This window comes from Pan paniscus, chromosome 7, assembly GCF_029289425.2.
Source record: "Pan paniscus chromosome 7, NHGRI_mPanPan1-v2.0_pri, whole genome shotgun sequence".
Taxonomy (NCBI): domain Eukaryota; kingdom Metazoa; phylum Chordata; class Mammalia; order Primates; family Hominidae; genus Pan; species Pan paniscus.
Window position 1 is genome coordinate 22,732,912 of NC_073256.2, and position 16,867 is coordinate 22,749,778.

Here is a 16,867-nt window from a genome sequence, read left to right on the forward strand (position 1 = left end):
ACAGGGGCTGACTTATAAGGATCACCATCAATCTTAGCAACCTAACCCATTGTCCTTCAATACTGCTGCTCTTCTGGGCTTGTCTCTGTTCCTATGACTTTATTCCAATCCTTGGCTGTACCTCTTTTTTTTTTTTTTTTTTTGTCAACCCCCGGTCTTTTCAAATAGAACTTACAGAGATCAAAACTCTCACTCTGAAACTGAGTGTACTCCTTCACATTCAAGGTAGGAACAAGAACTACAGGTATAAAGTCTTCTGCATGGACAGGCTTTGAAGCAGCTCTGAATCAGACTCCCTACCTTTGTCCAAGGAGATGCATGTGCATTAGGATCAGATCCCCTCTGAGGAGGTAGGGCTGGTTATGCCCAGGAAGTGATATGGACACATGTTGCCTTATATACACTGCATTGCATTTTAGATGGACCATCTTCTCGTCAGGACTTCTTAGTGACCCAATCAAACAGCCTTCCTACAACCATTGTGCTTTGGTAGGGTTGTAGTTTCTTCTGGAAAAGCTAAGGAAATTTTCTAAGGTAGGACAGGAAAATCTTGTTTTAGATAGTAATAATAAATCATAATTTTAAAAATTATGCTTCAATGCATTGTCATTTTTTTCACTTCTCAGCATTTTTTTTTTTTTTTTTTTCTTGAGTCTTGCTCTGTCACCCAGGCTGGAGTGCAGTGGTGCGATCTCGGCTCACTGCAAGCTCCGCCTTCCGTCTCACGCCATTCTCCTGCCTCAGCCTCCTGAGTAGCTGGGACTACAGGCACCCGCCACTACGCCCGGCTAATTTTTTGTACTTTTAGTACAGACGGGGTTTCACAGCGTTAGCCAGAATGGTCTCGATCTCCTGACCTCGTGATCCACCCGCCTCGGCCTCCCAAAGTGCTGGGATTACAGGAGTGAGCCACCGCACCCAGCCCACTCCTCAGCTTTTATCAGATCCATTTTCTAGGCAAGGAATCAGAGACTCAGAGACACAGTGAGCAGACCTTAATTTACCCAGACTTTCATTTAGTGGGTTAGTTTCTCGTAAGGGGCTTCCAAATGTAGACAATGTGTGTCCCATGCAGACTCAAGAGGAATCAATTCAGTCTATTTGAAGACACCCCAAACTCATATTTTGTAGAAACCAAAAAACAAAATATTTGGTAGAGAAGGTCGAAGTGTCTGAACGGTACATACAGGCAGAGCTACATTACTTGGCTCCTATGTGAAGAGAGAGGGAGCTGCAGAAAAACTAAATGGGAAGGCTCAGATGTATGAATTTCTTCAACTGAAATTGCATACAATCCTGGCTCCTTAATCTGTGTCCACTTCCCAGCAGTTATGGGAGGTATGAGCTCAGCTCAGGGGAAACAAACTTAGCTCTGGAAATCTGGAGAAGCAGTGAGCAGGGCTGATCCCCCAAGTACCCTGATGAATCCCAGTGTTCTTTCTGTTCAATTACCTAAGGGAAGCTATTCAAATTTTAAGTCCGTTTTGAATCAAAATATTGATATATTGTTTTAAAAAAACTTAAAATTTAAAGAAACTGGTATTAGTTATGGGAAAACCCGAAGGGTACCCTCATTTGGAAATAATCTTTGAGAAATCTTTGCAGTGTGAACAGTTGGGATTTGGTCTTTCCAAAATCCAGCTAGCATGCACTTAAGAAAAAGGAAAATCAGAAAATGTAGAAAATGAAATGCTAACTTACATATTTCACTTTAACATTTATTAAGGATATTAATGAGGCTATTGAAAATTGAAAATGCAGTTTTGCTATTTTAAAAAATGTTCTTGTGTGAGAGTAGACATCCCTTGGTAAATGTCCATGGAAATATTGAACATTTAATTTTTCATTAGTTCTAAACAAAATCATGTATTTCCTAAAAGGTACACATTTTACATGCCTCAATATCCATAGTTGACACAAAATACTCTGAAACAGAAAACAAAACATTAAACTATCCCATATTTTAAATTAAAAATATTTTTTCAAATAGCTCTGAGAACACTGAAATATGTGAAATTACAATATATTCTAAAACGATTACCTAAGAAAATTAGGGGATGTCATCCACGTTTGTCTCAAAGGAATTCAGATTTATGATTCATCTTAAGAAATGTGAAAAGAACACATTAAATATAAAGATGGATAAAGGAATTTATTAATATACACAGTAACTTTTGTTCTTTTAAAGCAATGATTGGGGCCTCCTGGGCCCAGCTCAGGTCCTGGCCCAAGAAGTCCCTGGAACAGAGCCCTTGCTTTTGTCCCTGCCTCCCGGGTGAATGAGGAATAGAAAAGGAACATACATTCCTCATCCTTGGTGTGAATTTGCACGCTCCCCACCGGCCAACTGTGGCAATTCACACTGTAGTTCTGACAATAAATGGCCCGTTCTGACTGGGCTGGTGGGGGTCCTGGTCCAGCCACCTCCAGCCAGGGGTCCCTGGGTAGTGAAGGCGCCACGACCTGCTCCACTCAAGATGTGCAGCTCCACCCAAGATGTGCAGCTCCACCCACTCACGCTAGAGAGGAAGAAGAACTTCTGCCATAAACTTTTGTTGTTATTGTTTTGTTTGGTTTGGTTTGAGACAGGGTCTCGTTCTGTTGCTCCGCCTGGAGTGCAGTGGCCCCATCACGGCTCACTGCAGCCTCGACCTCCTGGGCTCAAGTGATTCTCATGCTTCAGCCTCTGGAGGAGCTGGGGCCACAGGCATCCACCACCACACCTGGCTAAGTTTTTGTATTTTTGTGGAAAACAAGGTCTTGCTCTGTTGCCCAGGCTGGTCTCAAACTCTGCCCACCTCAGCATCCCAAAGTGCTGGGATTCCAGGTGCGAGCCACCGCACCCAGCCTCCTAAACTGTTTTTAATTTGTCCAGAATGAACCGGGTCATCCACCACTGTAAGTGGTCTGACTACCCTGACCATAAAGTATCGGAAACATTCAACTTGCAGCTGGTGGAAGAAGCGTAGCTCCTCTGCACGTAAAACACTCGCGTTGTGGCAAACGCGGAGACCAAGGCTGCACTGGCCGGAAGTGGGGACAGATCCCGATACACCCTGGGGACAGAGCAGGGAAGCTCAGGCCTGGTCCACACTGGTTCTGCCCTCTTTCTGGCCCACTACCCCATCCTGAGACCGCAGGTTCCGGCGGACCCGGATGCAGATTTTCCGGATGAAAAGCCCCTTTCCTGGAGTGGACTTTGATATTTTCTGTTCACAACTCCGTGTCACCATCCTCCACTCCTACGTTCTGGCGTCTGGTGTCACTGCCGACGTCACAATCCCCGCACCTACGTGTCTCAGCCGCAGTAGCCCTACGTCGCTGTCAGACGCTGGGAGGTTGGTGCCCCGACATGCTTTTGTGTCTTTTGTCTTTTCACCCTCTCCCCTCCCCACCCAGTGCCCCGTCTAAGTCCCCACTCGGAAGTGGATTCTCACCCCTCGCGGCCCTTTGTGGGCAAAGCCAGGAGGAGGAAGGCCGCAACCTCCCGCTGGCTTCGGGATTTCTTAGACATCAGTAGTCTTCTAAGGCCCTCCACCCTGACCGCACCCCTCCTTCATCCTCGCGTCTCTTGGGACACTGCCCTGCTGCCCTCAGGCCTTTCCTTAGTCGCAGACTCAGGGAGGCCCCAGAACCCCCTCGGCTTGGACATCACCGGCCACAGTCCTGTGACGCCCTGTGATCTTCCGTCCCAGATCTCATTCCACTGGCTGTGCCTGTCAGGGTGTGCTTAGATTTTGGAGTCCCAGTGTAAGGCATACTCTTATTGGGAAGGGGGCTTCTTCATTCTCTTCTTGTGAATGTAGATGTGAAGCCAGGGGATAAGGAGAAAAAGAGAGGCCAAAAGAGAACCAGAGAGCCAGGGAGCTAGGGAGAGTGAGGTTGAAAAAGAAGGTAACATTGAGAATTGGGAAGCTGTCTCTGATGGATTTTGAAAAGCAGTGATAGTGAAAGAGTTCTAGAAGCTTTGTAGAAGGTGTTGAAAAAAATTGTGAAAGTTACGTGGGCAAGAAATAGTGGGATAGATGAGATAGACAAAGAGAGACAAAGGGAGCCCACAGCTCTCTCTATTATAAAACTTTTGGGATTTGCCCAAGATTTCATTCTACCATAGCGTCATTCGACCTGTCCCAGGCCAGGGCACACTATTCCATGTTCTGGATGTGCTGAGCTGATCATCTTCTTCAGGAAAAGTAAAAGATCAAGTCATATACTGTATAGATTTATAAGAAAATAAGATTAAGATTGAAATTTTCTGATACAAGTGAGTCTAGAGAACCTTTACCATGTATGGTTACTGGCGCCAAAGAAGCCTTAGTGATTCCTGGACAGAATCGCAGAATGTCAATGAAGGAGAGAGCAGGTATGTTAGTGTGTGTTTACCTTGGGTTGCCAGGAGGTTGCCATGTGACTATGTGTGACTGTGTGCATTTGTGTGTGTGTGGTGTGAATGTGTGATAAAGGGTCAAACTAGGGCAGAGAAAGCACCCTGGCCTGCCATGACATTGAACGTTATAAATTTAGAACACCTGCCGGAGACATGAGACCCACAGTGGAGGCCATAGGATCCTGCCAGCATGGGGGGTTTCTGGACCTGTCAGGGGGCTCATCTCAGGTTTCCTCCCACTGTCGATCTATGTTCCCTCTCTAAATGAAAGTCACCTCTTGTGCGGAGACAGGTAAACTGTGGGCATGATCTAAATTTCTTCCCTGTGCTCATTAGAAAATGAAACATTTCCCATCATCTCTCACTCCATTCACACTGTAACTGCACAGACACGGTGCTCAGATACCTGAAATAACAACGTCTTCCCTGAAAGTCCTCAGACCAAATTAGATGTCCCTTCTCAGGTGGATGGGCTCCTGAGAAAGCAAACTGTTTCCTGTGGTCACCATCCCTTATCACACACATTCACCGATAGGAAAAGCCATTAGAAAAGTTGAGGGTGGGAGATGAGCATTAGGACTTATGGGATGCAGGTAGGATTTGGAGCCCAACACAAGTGCACTTGACTGAGGAACACAGAAAGAATGTGTGCTGGATGATAAATGGAGTTTTGGGCTTGTGAGAATTAGACTCTGTGTGGAAGACTAACGGATCCCTTTCTGTCCTGCAGCTTGGCTACCACACAAATGAATCCACCCAAACGTCGCCAAGTGGAGCAGGGTACCAATATAGGTAAGGCAAATTTCCCTGATATTTCTTAAGATCTCCCTGCCTGGAGGTCAGTGTCATGTCTCACAATCTTATAAAAGGAGAAGGTGCTTTCTGCAGGATGAGTGGAAAGTCATGCTTGATTGATGGGGGCTGGTGTCCTGAGGCTGGCCTATGCTGGGTTGTGGATTTCTGAAGGTCATATTCTGAAATCCAAGAGACTCTTGCTGGAAGAGCCTTAACCTCCCTCATTGTGATCTCTCTGCAGGTGCAAAAACACCCTCAATTCCAGGAGCTCCACACTGAATTCAGGCCAGTCCCTGGAACCTCCCCAGGTAAGTTATTATGTCATTGCATGGCAAAGATTGCAAAACACCCTCAATTCCAGGAGCTCCACACCAGAATTCATGCCCGTCCCAGAAACCTCCCCAGATAAGTTCACATGTCCTTGCATGGCAAAGATTGGACAGTGCTGCACACTCTTCAGGCTCAAGAGACATCCAGTGGATGTACATTTAGGTGGGTCAGCATGAGAGTCAATTCTGGGAGGGAGTGTATTTTAAACTTGTAGAGGGTGAAGCTCCTGGCAACTCCCTCCACATCAGCATCATTTGCAGCCTTTTTGGAGAATACTGACGGCCATCTTTTCACGGGTGCAGCAGGATTCCAGCAATGAGGAGCTCATCATAGTCCTAGAACAAGGGACAGAAGTGAGGTTGAGCCTGGAAGAGGTCATCCTCATCTTGGCCCCAGAGACAGCGCTGCAGCTGACCGTGGAGAACACAGTCCTTGTGATTGTTCCTGGCATATCCTGAGGTCACAAGATGGCCTGCAGTCCCCTGTGCAGATCCAGTACATCATGCCTTCCGTTGATGACTTCAGCTTGGAGTGCCATGCTCAAGATGGAGACATCTCAGACATGAAAGGAGAGAATGTGCCTCTTTCACCTGCAGAAGAACGGGAGGCAGCACCCCTATATCACCAGCCCTTGATGATATCCCCAGCAAACCACAAAGCTGGGATCAGCCCTTTTCTTCTAGTAACCCCATTGTGCATTCCATGCTGTCTGGCAGCCTTCCCCCAACGCTACCCTCTACCACCCACATCTAGTCCCGTGGGACACCCTAGACCAGCCAACTCCAGTTTCAGCCTGCATGGTATGGAGCTACTGTGCACCTCCTCCCTCAGCCGTATGCCCCCTTCACCAACTCCTGGTCCCCAGATCTATCACAGGGTTCACCATAGGCCTCCCAGCAGGGCACAGAGATGTCTCTTTAGGAAGTGATTTAACCAAGAGTCACCCCCTGAATTGATAGGTCAGAGATTGTCCAAGTCCTTAGTCAGTGCATTCCCTGAAATGTGGAGAGAAAGTAATTCCAAGGACCGCTTGCTTCCCCTTTGCTGTTTCCCATCAACACCCACTGTCTTCAACAGCAGAGGGCTCCAGATGCTGCAGGGAGGGGGAGAACCGCAGGGAGTTCAAATAAAACATTCACATTTCACTTCACACACACTGTCCCTTAGACTTTCTCTTCCTATTTAAGCACATACATCCAACCACACTCAATCGAATCCCTGACTGCTCCATGTGAGAGTTCTGCTTCCAGCATGACGTGGTCTGAAAGTTCATCTGAAGACAGCTGCTCACTCCCGGGGGCTAATACTGCCCTTGCATGCTGATGTCCTTGTAGTCATTGGTCTGATGCCACAATAAATAATTCCTAAGGCTGATGCTCTATTTCTGCCCTGAGACTCTCCCCTTTTTCTCCAAGCTGTGCCCCATTCCTTGTCTTAGTCCAGGTTCCCTACACTCCCCAGGCCAATGCTTTTGAATAAATCTTGACGTCATTGAATGAAGTAGTGGTGACTGCTGTGTTTGCTTCCAACTGAGACACTCTCCTGCTCTCACTCATCACGTTTCCGTTCACATTTGCCTTTGTTTAGTTTTGTTTTCCATTGTTTGGGTTTATTATTCATGTACTTATGAAATAACTGCCACATTTCTGACAGTTTTTTTGGCCAATTTGGAGCTTTTCCTGTGCTCCTCCTTCCAAGTCCTGAGTGGGGTCACTGTTTGCACCTCTGGGCCCTGGGATTGGTCTGGCTTAGAAAATGGTTGAACAGAGCTTAGCTCTGTGTGTTGGGACGGGCACCTGCACTTGCTCACAGCTGCTTCCAGGCTCTCCCTGTCCTGCCTGGATGTCTCTGTGTCTCTGGAGTGTCTAGAAAGTCTAGAAGTTCTCTTGAGGTCCCAGCACCTCTTTGTTGGCCTGCATGTCCCAGCCTGTATGTCCATGGCCAGCTAGAGCTACCACTAGCTTTTCCTGGCCAACCTGGGAGCTCAGGCCTGAGTCCTGGAGGCAGGGGAGATGCAGGGATAATGTCCTGGCCTTCTGGAGCCCAACTCCAGTAGGTGGGGAGTGCTCATGACCCTGCGGGGAGTTCAGGGCGTTTGCCCTTGACTTGCCTGACCCTCTAAAACCTCACATGTCCCCTGGAGGTGGGTGCAGCTTCCTCCTACTCTGGCCTTGCTGGCCTGGGAAGGGCGTCCTTGGTCCCTTGAACCCTCACAGCATTTTCTCTTCTACTGAGGTTTCAGGAACTGCCTTTCCCCTCTGGGAAGGAGGACAGGGACTCTTTCAGGTTTGATTCTCCTCGGGGTTTTGGACGTTGGCTGAGGTGGGAACTGCCTTCATCCACATGAAAGGCCCAGCCACGGCATCCTCACCAGCCTGGGCCTCTGGGTAGGTTTTGAGTCTGGTCGCTGGAGAGGCCGCTTCTGTGAGGCCCAAGACAGCAGCCCCTGTGAAGGCCATTCTCCTCTGTGCCCTCAGGGTGTCAGGACCCGCCTGTGTCCAGGAAGTCCCCTCTGAGACTAGATTGTCCTTGGTGCAGCCCTCCCAGAGCCGTGCAGAGGCAGATGTGGTGCACTGGGCCTGGGCTCTGAGGAAGCAGTGGTAGCAGGGGCCAGGGAGGACCCAGGCTCTAGGGCAAGGGAGTGTCTAACCTGGGTAGAGCTGGGCCGCATTCAGGGAGTGGCACTCCAGGGTTCTGTTTCAGGTGGAGCTGGGGCCAACTCAGGATCAAGTACCTCTCCTTCCACCTCCAGGACTCACCCAGGGGCAGGCGGGAGCTCCAGGTTCTCCTCTCCTCCTCTTCCTCCTCCATGTGTTTTCTCTTGCTTTATTTCTCTGAGTCAAGAAATTGGGGCTGTCCTTCATATCGGTGAATTTTGACCCTAATCATCATGACCTTGTTGAGGAAAAGAGTCATACTCTGCAAAATATTTGGAGATATTTATTCTGAGCCAAATATGATTGACCATGTCATGTGACCCAGCCCTCAGGAGGTTCTGAGAACGTGTGTCCAAGGTGATCAGGGTGCAGCTTGGTTTTATACATTTTAGGGAGACATGACTTCAACTAAGTGCATTTAAGAAATACGTTGATTTGATCCAGAAAAGTGGGACAACTTGAAGGAGGGGGGCTTCCAGCTTATAGGTAGATTTAAAAATTATCTGGTTGATAATTGGATGAGTTTATCTAAGACCAGGGATCTATTGAAAGGAAATCTTTAGGTTAAGATAAAGAGGTGGGGAGGCCAAGTTTTACTGTGCAGAGGAACCTTCAGATAGTAGACTTGAGAGGGAGTAGGTTGTAAAATGTTTCTTATTGGATTTAAAAGGGAGCCTGGTCTTTGTTGATTATCTCCTGTGTCTGGAAAGAAAGAAAGAAGAAAAAAAGATGGGGAGCCTTAACCTCCCTCACTGTGGTCTCACCACAGATGCAGAAACACCCTTACTTCAAAGAATTCCTCACATGAATTCATTCCAGGCCTGGAATCACCCCAGGTAACTCCCTATGTTCATGGATAGCAAAGATAGGACTATGTTGCATAATCTCCAGGCCACAAGACACATCCAGTGGTGGTGAATTCAGCAGGGTCAGCATGACTGCCACTTCTAGGAGGGAATTTGTATTTTAAAGTTGTAGAGGGTGAAGCTGCTCCAGCTCCCTCCCCAGGAGCATCATTTGCAGTCTTTTTTGAAGGCAGTGGACTGAGGGCTGTCTTTCCACAGCAGCAGCAGAATTCCAGCACAGAGACGTTCATCATCGTGGTCCCAGAACAAGGGACAGAACTCACACTGAGCCTGGAAGAGTATGTCCTCATCCTGTCCCCACAGACAGCCCTGCCCTGATCCTGGGTAACAGTGTATTTGTGGTCGTGCCTGAGCATGTCCTGAGGTCACTGGATGGCCTGCAGTTCCCTCTGCAGATCGATTACATCTAGCACTCTGTGGATGACTTCACCTTGGAGTTCCATGTTCAAGACAGAGACACCTCAGACATGAAAGAGACAATGTGCCTCCCTCACCTGCAGAAGAGGGGGAGGCAGAACCCGTATGTCACCAGCCCTTGATGAGATCCCAAGAAAACCATGTTGCTTGGCTCAGCCCTTCTCTTTCAATAATCCTACTGTGCATTGCATACTTTCTCCTCTGTGCCCTACCCTTTACCAACCACACCTAGTCCAGTGGGATTCCCTAGACCAGCCAATCTCAGCTTCAGCCTGTATAGGATGGAGACTTTGCCCAACTCCTGCCTCAGACCTATGCACCCTTCACCAAGTCCAGCACTCAGGTCTGCCACAGGGTTCACCATAGTTCTCCAACCGGAGCATAAAGATGTCTTTTCAAGAAGGGATGTAGCCAAGATCCACCACTTACATTGATAGATCAGAGATTGGCCAAATCCTTAGTCAGTGCATGCCCTAAAATGTGGAGGGAGAGTAATTCCAGGAACCTCTTGCTTCCCCTTTGCTGTTTCCCATCATGATCCATTGTGCTCACTAGCAGAGGATCCCAGATGCTGCAGGGAGACGAAGAACTGCAAGGTGTTTAAATAAAGTGCTCCCATTTCACTTGGCACACAGTGTCCCCTAGAATTTCTCTTCCATATTCAACCTCTTAAATGCAACCACACTCAATCGAATCCCTTACTCCTCAACGTGAGGGTTCTGCTTTCAGCATGCTTTCAGTGGCGTGAAAATTCACCTGAAGAACTCTGCTCACTCCCAGGGCTAACACAGCCCCTTGATTGCTGGTGTCCATGTAGTCATTGGTCTGATGTATGGATAATAATTCCTAAGCGTGATACTGTATGTATGCCCTGAGATTTTCACCATTTTCTCCGTGCTGTGACCCGGTCCTTGTCTTTGTTCAGGTTCCCAACACTCCCCAGGCCACTACTTTTCAATAAATACTGAAATTATACGATGAAATAGTGGTGACTGCTGTGATTGCTTCGAAGTGAGACACGCTTCTGCTCTGGCTCATCAAGTTTACATTACCACTTGCCATTACTAAGTTTTGTTTTCAATTTTTGGTTTGTATTTCATATACCTATAGAATAAATTTCATGATTAGGGCAGCATTTCTTTGTGAAAATGCAGGGCCATAACTTTGAGGAGGACAGACAAGTTTCTATCTCCTTCGTGTAGAAAAAAAAAGGCAATCACACTGCTGATTTCAAACATGTTGGATAAAACAGTAACCAGGCATGTCAGGTGTGTAGAGTGAGATGCTACTGTGTTTTGAAACATAATGGAAAGGTTCTTGCATAATGTATCTTATGAGGAGAGGCCTAAATATAAATTAAAAAAATAGTTACAGTAGTGTATCACTGCATATGTATCTAAAAAAAGAACGACAACTGGATAACACAAGTGAGGTTCTAAGATCCTTGAACCGGAAGAGACAGGCAGGAGTCGGAATGGTGAACCAGCACACTGGGGCATTTTCTCATGTAGCCCAAGTGACCCCATGGTGTTCTTGAGCTTTGGAACCAGTCGCGTCCCCTTTGACACTGCACCCGGCTCCCAGTCTCTCAATCGTGTTGGCCCTCCGGCGATCTCCCGTTGGATGAATTGCTCCTGCTGAAACTCGAGTCCCCTTTGATTTGCGCTTCATTAATTATTCATGATTCAGGTTGGAAGGCCTGCTGACGACCCCCTGTGGCCGTTCTCTGAGCTTTCCTGTCACATCGTTTCCTTCCACGCTCTTTGGTTCCTTATGGTCCTGCTCCTTCTGCTGTCAGAGGAGCAGAGAGTTGATCTTATTGATTCTGGATACGGATACTTTCTAGGTGATCTGGATAATCCAGATAACGACCCTCAACAGCGGCGGAAAGGGAGCAGCCATTTGGTGTGTCTCAGAAAATCCCGCTCAGTTCCGAGGCCCCCTAGATGTGGAATCCTGCTCAGAGTTGTTCCCAGGTCAGAGAATGGAGAGAGCCTGTGCATGATGGGATCTCCCTGCCTAGATCTTTCAGTGAGTCTCTACCTCAGCTACTCTTAGGATCAGGGGGAGAACCACGGTGTCAGACATCCGGAAAGAAGACGGGATGAATGTTTTACCTCTGAAGTACATCCCAAATGTGGGAGTTGACTTCAGCTTTGCTGGGGTCTATTTGGCCAGTGAAACTCTGCCTGGTTCATTCGCACATCCGGAAGCCACTTCACGGGGGGCCGTCGCAACTGGAACCACACACTTGGCATCGGCGGTTGAGCCAAATGGGGACTCGTGGTGCAAGCAACGCTCCCCACGTGTTAGCGTGGGTGAGATTCGGTTGGCGGAATTTTACTAGGTGCGTGTTGGTAGAGTGGGGCTGAGGTTTTCTTGCTCCTGTGGTTGTATACGAAGTCAAAGGTCCTGCCCAGCCCTGCGGTCCCCTCAGTCAACTCTGTTTCGGAGACATAACGATTCGGATTGCCAACAAGTCAAGAAATGTTCAAGCCCTTGGATGTAGGGTAAAGAAAGGGAGATCAGACTGTCACTGTGTCTATGTAGAAGGGGAAGACATAAGAGACTCCATTTTGAAAAAGACCTGTACTTTAAACAATTGCTTTGCTGAGATGTTGATCATTTGTAGCTTTGCCGCGGCCCCTTTGACCCAACTTGGAGCTCACAAAAACCTGTGTTGTATAACATCGAGGCTTAAGGGATCTAGGTCTGTGCAGGGCGTGCCTTGTTAACCAAATGTTTACGAGCAGTATACTTGGTAAAAGTCATTGCCATTCTCTAGTCTCAATAAACCAGGGGCACAATGCACCGTGGAAAGCCACAGGGACTTCTGCCCTTGAAAGCAGGGTATTGTCCAAGGTTTCTCCCCATGTGACAGTCTGAAATATGGCCTCGTGGGATGGGAAAGACCTGACTGTCCCCCAGCCTGACACCCGTAATGGGTCTGTGCTGAGGTGGATTAGTCAAAGAGGAAAGCCTCTTGCAGTTGAGATGCAGGAAGGCCACTGTCTCCTGCTTGCCCCTGGGAACTGAATGTCACGGTGTAAAGCCCGATCGTACATTTGTTCAACTCTGAGCTCGGAGAAAAGCTGACCTGTGGCGGGAGGCGAGACGTGTTGGCAGTAATGCTGCCTTGTTATTCTTTACTCCGCTGAGATGTTTGGGTGGAGAGAAACATAAATCTGGCCTACGTGCACGTCCAGGCATAGTACCTTCCCTTGAACTTAGTAATGATATAGATTCTTTGGCTCACGTGTGTGTATTTTGTTTGTTTGTTTGTTTGTTTGTTTGTTTGTTTTTGTTGACCTTCTCCTTATTATCACCCTGCTCTCCTACCACATTCCTTTTTGCTGAAATAATGAAAATCATAATCAATAAAAACTGAGGGAACTCAGAGGCCGGTGCCGGTGCAGGTCCTTGGTGTGCTGAGTGCCGGTCCCCTGGACCCACTGTTGTCTCCCTATACTTTGTCTCTGTGTCTTATTTCTTCTCTCCGTCTCTCATCCCACCCGACTAGAAACAGCCACAGGTGTGGAGGGGCAGGCCACCCCTTCACTCGGAAAATCAGTTAAACACAAACACGGAATGAGAGTCAAAAGACAATATGTCATCTTTTTGAGAATTTTATTCACTTCAAAACCAATTAAACACACACATGTACAAAGGCATTCCACAGCCCAGTTTTCGAGGCTGAGGAAAGACCCCGAGAGCGCTCTGCACAGCACGCTTCCCAGCGTCCGAAACACTGCTCTCAGGGCGGGGCACAGCGGAAGGGCTGCACCTCTCAGGGTTCCTTAACTTTTCCCTTATTCAGTCATCTAGAGAGCAAATACACAGTAATTCCCCAGTTTCCTATTGACGTCCCAGCGGAAGTCTGACTCCTGCGCGTCACGCAGTTTCTGAGGCAACGAATCTCTGGCACGGAAGCTTTTCCTGGCGCGTTTCCGGAGAACCACGCGAACTACAACGTCCCTCACCAGAATTCAATGAGGCAGAGTCCCTGCATCTGCTCCCTGCCTGGCCTGGGCTCCCACATCCACAGAAGCGCCACAGCCGGGGAGCTTCGGAGTCACCGCACAGAGTCTGCTCTCTGCTCTGCACTCCTCAGTCCCACAGTCCCCTCCAAGTCACGGGAGCTGGAGGCCAAGGAGCCCCTGCCACCTGCAGTCTCACTCCAGGTCAGAATCGCTGTCCTCTGAGGAGGAGGAAACCTGAAGGTCCTCATAGAGGACGCTCGGTGGGACACGAACACGGGGACCCTCAGACTTCTCTGACACATGAGGGCTCTGAGCGAGGAAGGCTCCCGGCTTCTCAGGAGAGTGAAATGAGGGGGCCGCCAGGAGGCTGGAGCTCCAGCGTCCGTTTTCCAGTCTCCGGAAGAGCACTCTGAGAGGCTGGGCCCCATCATGGCTGGCCGCTGGGTGATGGGACATGGTGCAGGCCTGGGCAGTAGGCAGGCAAGGTCTGCTGTGCGGAGGCTGCCGGTCGACGCTGGGCACCTGGGCGGGTGTCCTCCTGCCCATCTGGGGCGACGTACTTGGTCCAAGTTCGGTTGCGGCTGGCGGAGGTTGGAGATTCTCCGGGGCCCCCAGCTCACCTCCCTGGATGGCGCTTTCGGGGATCTGGAAGGGACCCAGTCTCGGTTTCTTGGGGAAGTTCAGGCAAGCCTGAATCCGAGCCTGGGCAGGTCTCTTGGCTCCTGGCCCGAAGCTGAGATTGGAGCCTAGGCCCAAGCTGTGTGTGGCGGCTGGCGGGCAGGGCTGTGAGGTCACCGCAGGACGTTTGTCCTGTGCCTGGGGTCTGATGGCCTGGAGCAGGCCGTGGGTTTTGGAGGCAGCCTGGGGAACTTCTCGGCAGCCACCCTCAGGGCTGCTGTGTGTCGGCTTCACCACGAGGAGAGGCTCGGGGCCCTGCTGCCTGACTGCAGGCTGAGGGATGTCGGCCGCAGCCCCTGTCTGTCTTTCCTTTGGTCCAAGACTTGAGGAGGAGCTCAGACTGGCTTTTCTGAGGGGAGACGGCGAAGCCAAGACGGAGCCCCTGTCAGACCTTTCGGTAGCTGAGCGATCAGCGAGGACAGGGCCCAGGCGCGGCCTCTTACTGGTTGTGTGGACCGGCATTGGCCCGCTTGCAACCTGAAAGAGAGGAAACAACACAGGTTAGAAGTTCCTCCGCATGGAGCCAACGTGAAAATCAAGCACATCCAAAGACAAGGTGCACACGCCATGAAATTCTTAGTACAGTATCGACAGGCGGTCCTTGGAAGTAGGGACAGACCCTCCACCTGAGTGCTGATCAGGACAAGACACATGAAAGATGCGCTCTCGAGCTATGTGTAGCTGATCTAAGCACACCATTGTTCAAAAGATCGCGTCTTGGGCATTAACTGGATCAAAGCGCCTCCACTCAGCCTTCCATGAAGTGGAACGGACTGATGCCCTTCCGAAGGCAGGTTGGTGGCTCAAGGGTACTCAGGACGTCTTCTCTGAACACATGCATGTTCCTGGGTTTAGCCTTCTCCACGTTTGGGGCCTCTGAGGGACTAATTTCCTCATGCCGCTAGGAACATGTTGTTGGCAGGCTTGCCATAATTGGACAGAAAGAAAGCAACAGGAAATACGGCATCTTCAGATGCCTTGGCCTGGAATCAAATTGACCTGGAAGGATCGTGGAGTCCCTGACCCCAAGAAGGCAAGAAAGAGGGGTTCCCCGATTTCCTCCCGCAGACGGGAAGCTGAAAGGAAATCAACCAGGGTGACCTAGAGGAGAAAAGGACCAGGGGCCCGGGGTGACACTCACCCTCAGATAATCAGAAGATTCCGTGGATCCTTTTCGATTCGGCAGCGGCTTCTCTGGAGGTTTCCCAGAAAACATGTGGAGGAGAGCCTTCCTCTGCGGGTCTTGTTGCCTGCAGAACAGAAAAAGGTCAGGCCGTGCCCCCTGGTTTTCCCCAGGAGACAGGGAGAACCCTGTGTGGGGCCCAGCCCCGTTCCGTGTTTTGTGATACAGAAATGGACATCTGGTGCCCTTTCCGCCTCTGCACCTTCCCTCACGTGCCAACCTTCCCGTCCCCCAGGTGGCCCTCTAGGCTTCCCAACTAAGGACTGTGATTTGGATTCCATCGCTTTTCCCCCTGTCGTGGGGAACCTGCACGAAGCGCCCCCGCCTCTCCCCGTCCCTGAATCTCCCAGAGCCAAAGGAGCTCCTGGGTGTGGAACCCCGGAGGACACGGAGCTCCGGCCTATTTCTCTGCAGCGTTCCTTCCCTGGCCCGGAGACGGAAAGGCACACGGTGTGCAGGTGCAGAGACACCATGTCCTTAGGAGGCAGTACCCTAAGAGTGGTGAAAACCCCTCCCACTGCTCACCTTGGTCTCTCTTCCTTCTCTCCCTTATCCTTGTTCAAGGGCCCCGGGTTGGCTTCAACCTGGGGCTTCCATGGTTTCAGGTTTTCCTTCCCTTCCTTTTCCCCCAAGGTCGCTGGAACCAGGGCTGCCTTCCAGCACTTCATGGGGCACCTGGTACTTCTGGCCGTGTGGCCAAAGGCCCCGCAGTTTTTGCACTTGAGCTGTGGGTGGAAAGGAAGTGATGTCGGTGAGTGAGCTGAAGCCACAGGCAGCGATCCCACGTCCACATTGGGACGGATTGTGAATTCAGAGCTGAATAAGGATTCCAAAGAGGGGACACCGGCATGGGGGCCGTTAAGTGCTGGGAGAGTTCGGATACGATGTTCCCTCCCAAAGCCCACGTGACGGAGGAACTCTGAAAGGAAGGACTCAAGGTTCCAAGGGGCACGACGGTGAACCCGAAGTCAACAACACAGCCAAACGTGGCTACACAGGACTCTAAGTAGAAAGGGAGGTTGCCCCCAAGAGTCTCTCAAGGGACCTATCGGGCCGGGGAGAAGGTCCCAAGCCACGCCCACCTTGGATGGGAAAAGCAACCTGGGTGGTGGTGACAGAGCTCTTTGGAATCCAACCCAGTCTCTGAGGACCGTGTGACACCCCCTCCCCCCGTCCCCACCCCCACCCCGATACCCAAGAGATCCAGGGCTAGACTTACCCTGGGATCTTCTTCACTGGGCGGGGGAGCCCTTGGCCCAACTGGGGCCCTCCGCTGCTTCTGGAGGGTCTGGGCTCTCACCAGTCTCTCGGCCCAAGATTTGGGGTCCCGACGTGCCATCATCTTCGTCGCCTGGGGGTTTTGTGACCGCCTTTTTCAGGGGTTGACTGTTGGGTCACCTGAAACACACACAAACACACACATGTCGATGGTTAAGCACATTGGATATTCACACACCCACAGGAAGCCACCTGCTAACTCCCTGCCGGTGTGGTCATGAGGAGACCTCACCACCAGTCGGTCAAATCTGTAGAACACAATGTGCTGTGTGCATCCTCGGATACTGTGTGTTCCT

At 50.0% G+C, this 16,867-nt stretch overlaps 2 protein-coding genes across 2 annotated transcripts; one reads left to right on the forward strand and one right to left on the reverse strand.

Annotated features, from left to right (window-relative positions):
- The first annotated feature begins 2,876 nt into the window (after positions 1 to 2,876).
- On the forward strand, positions 2,877 to 6,440 carry LOC129395836 (proline-rich protein 23D1-like). Its single transcript, XM_055107248.1, is given in 7 exon segments — positions 2,877 to 2,965; positions 3,141 to 3,307; positions 3,400 to 3,668; positions 5,118 to 5,179; positions 5,424 to 5,490; positions 5,815 to 5,956; positions 5,959 to 6,440. Coding segments are annotated over 7 exon segments (1,278 nt in total).
- Positions 6,441 to 13,624: 7,184 nt separating this feature from the next.
- On the reverse strand, positions 13,625 to 16,635 carry LOC117981556 (protein FAM90A15-like). The gene is made up of 4 exons (XM_055107334.1): positions 16,513 to 16,635; positions 15,819 to 16,018; positions 15,252 to 15,360; positions 13,625 to 14,587 (listed from the first exon to the last, which is right to left on the reverse strand). Exons 1-4 carry the CDS (start codon positions 16,633 to 16,635, stop codon positions 13,625 to 13,627), a joined length of 1,395 nt encoding a protein of 464 aa, XP_054963309.1.
- Positions 16,636 to 16,867: the final 232 nt, after the last annotated feature.